The 4,203-nt window shown below is 28.6% G+C and overlaps 1 protein-coding gene across 1 annotated transcript; it reads left to right on the top strand.

Annotated features, from left to right (window-relative positions):
• Positions 1-776: 776 nt before the first annotated feature.
• LOC105621662 (aldose 1-epimerase-like) lies at positions 777-3,640 on the top strand. The gene is made up of 7 exons (XM_012203130.1): positions 777-874; positions 1,117-1,247; positions 1,443-1,636; positions 1,715-1,888; positions 2,477-2,715; positions 2,836-3,001; positions 3,437-3,640. The coding sequence occupies exons 1-7, from the start codon at positions 777-779 to the stop codon at positions 3,638-3,640; spliced, it is 1,206 nt and encodes a 401-aa protein (XP_012058520.1).
• Positions 3,641-4,203: the final 563 nt, after the last annotated feature.

The following is a 4,203-nucleotide window of genomic DNA, read 5'->3' as shown; positions in this document are numbered from 1 at the left end:
AATATATATATATATATATATATATATATATATATATATATTTGTAGTCATTTGAACTGCGCGTCGAATTAATTTTTTTCAGAGTTAAAACGCAACTAAATTACTTGTAATAATATTACAATTAAATTATAAACTTTAATAGCTTAATGCTCAATAGGCATTTATTAAAGAGATCTTGATATACTGAAAATTTGTGAATAAATTTATTTATTGAGAAAAATATTACCTCGGCTGAAAGTCGAACCTGGATCTCTAGCATTCCGTGTAAGCGTCCTAAAATATATTAATTCAGATTAATTAGTTCGTTATAGTTACTAGGATGGTCGTTTGACATTCAATAGCTAAAATGTTAAAAATGAAATGTAAAAATCCAATTTTTCTTTTTATTCCATTTCTTTTATTCCGTCCACTCTTCAAATGTTAACATTATAACAAAAATTTAGCTATATCTTTATATTCAATAAGAATTCGTAATTAATTCATTCGCAAATATTTTATATTTGTATAAAAATATCAGGATAATAAAATGGAGAAATTGATGATGTTTTGCATTAATAAAACGGAAGTTTGGATGTATGCATTTGAAGTTGCTGACTTCAATACTTTAAATTTGAGGCTAGATGTTTCTTTGAAAATCAAATTTCAGCGTAAACGTTTCAATCAGATTTTCTTTGATCGCAACAAATCAGATATGTGGCACAAGTAGTATAATCTAAAGAATGAAGGGAAAAAATAACTAATTTTTACAATTTTAATATTTACTTGAGCGTCGAATCATGTCTTTCGGAGATACTTTGATTGAAGAGGACGGTTTTGGATTTGTGCCAAGGTTACCTGGTGCTGAATTGGAAAAATCGTGCGAAATCGTCAGACGGTATCACAATATTATCGTTAATTATGCAAAAGATACAATTTAAATCGTTTTATTTGAAATAATTATTATTGAGGTAAAAGTTAGACATTCTGCAGACACTGACGAATTTTTGTGCTCTGCTATAAATTCAAATAGACAATTAATAAAATTAAACAATCTAGGTATTTTCTGTACATTAAAAAACTCCCTCTATTTAATTAATATGTTATACTGATAGTAAATCTCTCCTCTTACATGGACAGGTACACTCTAACGAATAAACACAAGGCGATTGTTCGTCTGATATCCTGGGGTGCTAGTATTCAGTCAATCAAAGTTCCTAATCGAGATGGTAAACTGGCCGACGTTGTTTTAGGATTTGATAATATGGATGGTAAAGTTTTCACTTGAACAAATATTATAATCTTTTAAAGGCAGATTAATTAAGCATGTTAATTAAATCATGTTATCATATGATCATCTTCCTCTTTTTGATTTAATTATATTTGAAATTATGTAATATTAAAGTATTTAGTATGCATAGTTTATATTTTAACTGAGTATTTATTATTGTTGCTGACATAATTAGGATATTTGAAGAACAGATACATGGGATGCATCATTGACCGCGTTGCCAATGGCATTTCCGGTGGTACGATGCATCTCGACAACGTAATTTATCCTTTGTCGATTAATGACAGGACTGGAAAGGATTGTTTCAATAGCGCTACGGTCGCGTTCGACAATACTAATTGGCAGTCGCAGATAGTGAACAATCGAGTGGTACGATGTAACTTATTCCCTGAAAGTGAGCTACGAGATTGTTAAAATTGCTTGTTTTATATTGTGTTCTTCGACGAGGTGATGTCGCATTTGAGCCAAAAGTATAGACAGGGATATCCCAGTAATGTGTTAACGCAAATTAAATATACCTGGACGGACGATAATCAACTTCACATTAACATTCGTGCCACCAGTACAAGTTCTATTCCCGTCAACATCACTAATTACTGTTTGTTCAATCTCGCAGGACATGTAAGACATAAGTACAAAGAATCTTTTTTTTCTTAAGAATAACAACATTTATCTGAGATAGGAATATGAGACTTATAATAAAAAAAGCTAACATATAAATAATATATTCGAATTATCTTTTTAGCTTCGGATGCATAAATTTTTAAATCGAAAAAAATTAAAATCAATTGTTGCCTCATCAATTTATACAAAGTGCAATAATTTTTAAAAATTTTTATACAATTTATGATTATGAAACTTTCAATTTTATGAAGATATTCATTATTTCTAAAAATTAAAAGCCAGGCATACAGAAAAAAGTATAGTTGGAGGAGGGAAGGATTAAAAATCAATTTCTAAACTTAGAAGCTGAAATTTATTTTCCAATTGAAATCATTTGTATAGGAAATCTCTAATTAGGGCTATGACAGAAAAACATAAAACGTAAGCAGTAAGCGAACCAATGATAGTATAAGGCATAACGTAAACTAGTAAAATAGTAAGAAATAAAAAATATCGATTTGCTTATATTGCTTACGTCTTAATGCTTTTTTTATACGCTACTAAGCTTCTCTAATTGTAAGACGGCACTGAGAGACAATTTGATAGGGCACAGGTTCGAAGGAGTTGAAGAAACACGTCCTCACGGTCAATGCCGACAGTTGGATCTTTATGGAGGCCAAAAATAACTTGCCGAGTATTATATGTCCGGTGGATGGTACAGCATGCGAACTACGTTTACCAGCACAGTTGAACCAACGTCGATTATATGGTATACCGGGTGGTGGTTACAACCATAATTTATGCATCAATAGTCCCAGCAGCTGGTGTTATCGTTTCCACGCTCGGTAATCTTCCGCATTATCCGATGTCGAATTTTAATTTTAGTATTTTATGCATTATAATGCATTTTTTAATGCAAGATGTTTTTTTTTTTAATCAATTTGTTTTATGAATTGTACGAAAAGAATTTTGCATCCTACTTCCGGACGATTTTTGGAGGTTTATTCGAATAATCCTGGATTACAAGTCTATACAGGAAATAAGTTACCACATCAATACATTTATCCTCCTGATTTAAAAGATCATGAATGGGGAAACGATAAGAATGTGCAAATTAATTTCTGGAAATCGGTAAAATGTGTGATTGTGATTAAGTATTTATCTTATTTTTAAAATAAATAGTTTTTAAAATAAATACATATAATTTTAAAATCAATATTGCAGTTAAATGAAACATAATATAAATTAATATTGTATTTGTCGATTTAGTATTCATGGGACTGTGAAAATGTTATAATATAATCTCTAACAATAAAAAAAGACAAATATTCTTCTAAATAGTTTTTAATTAAAATTAAAATTTAATTTTAAAGGTAAAAAAAATGTTAAACAAAAATTTGATGGTTAATATATAAATTAAATTTTCTAACTTTGTTGCATGTTTTAACAGTGAAACACTTATTATTAGCGTCTCGAATTTCTATCGAGATTTAAAAGTTTAATATTTTTTTGTACAAAAAGCTTAAATATATTTTTTAGTTATTGAAAGTATTACATTTTGAATAGATGAAGGAAATTGCAAAGGAAAAAGCAACGGAAGTTTATGGCAAAGGAGGTATTCCCTATCGTCGTCATGGCGGATTTGCTTTATCGCCCCAGAATTATTCTAATGCTGGTAATATTAAACACTTTCCGTCTTACATGCTGCATCCTGGAAAGATGTATACGCATGACATGACATACAAGTTTGGAGTGCTTTTCGAAGATTAAAACATTTTTGTATTTTAAGTAATTTCTTTTAATGTTTAATTTTTATCTGATATTGCGAGAATCTTTCGTTACATTTTGACATAAAATTTGTTACAATTTTACCATTTTTAATAATAAACGAGAGATAATTTGGTAATCTATATTAAATTGCTTGTAATGATAGGAATTTTTTAAATATACAAAAGACATTTCTTATAAGCTACATAATTACCTCTACAACACAAAATATTGCGGCAGCAATATTTTAATAGTGCGCAATATTACAAAAATTACAGTAATATTTCTGCATATTAAAATTCTAATGTTTTATTTGAAATACTGCAACAATATTATGAAATATTGTATTTCTAATATTTACAATTGCAACATATTTACAATTACAGTATATTGTTACAACAATGTTCAGACAAAAGATCTGATAGCAATGGTACAATCAATTTCCGAAAAAAATCGATTTTGCATTAAATTATATGAAAGTTATAACAATTTTAAAAACTGGAATTGTACAACTTCTTTTATATAACATGATTTTTGTAATTATAACAGATTATTAAATGAGAGAT

The sequence above is a fragment of the Atta cephalotes genome (assembly GCF_000143395.1).
Source record: "Atta cephalotes unplaced genomic scaffold scaffold00035, whole genome shotgun sequence".
Classification (NCBI taxonomy): domain Eukaryota; kingdom Metazoa; phylum Arthropoda; class Insecta; order Hymenoptera; family Formicidae; genus Atta; species Atta cephalotes.
This window is presented reverse-complemented; position numbering and strand designations above follow the sequence as displayed.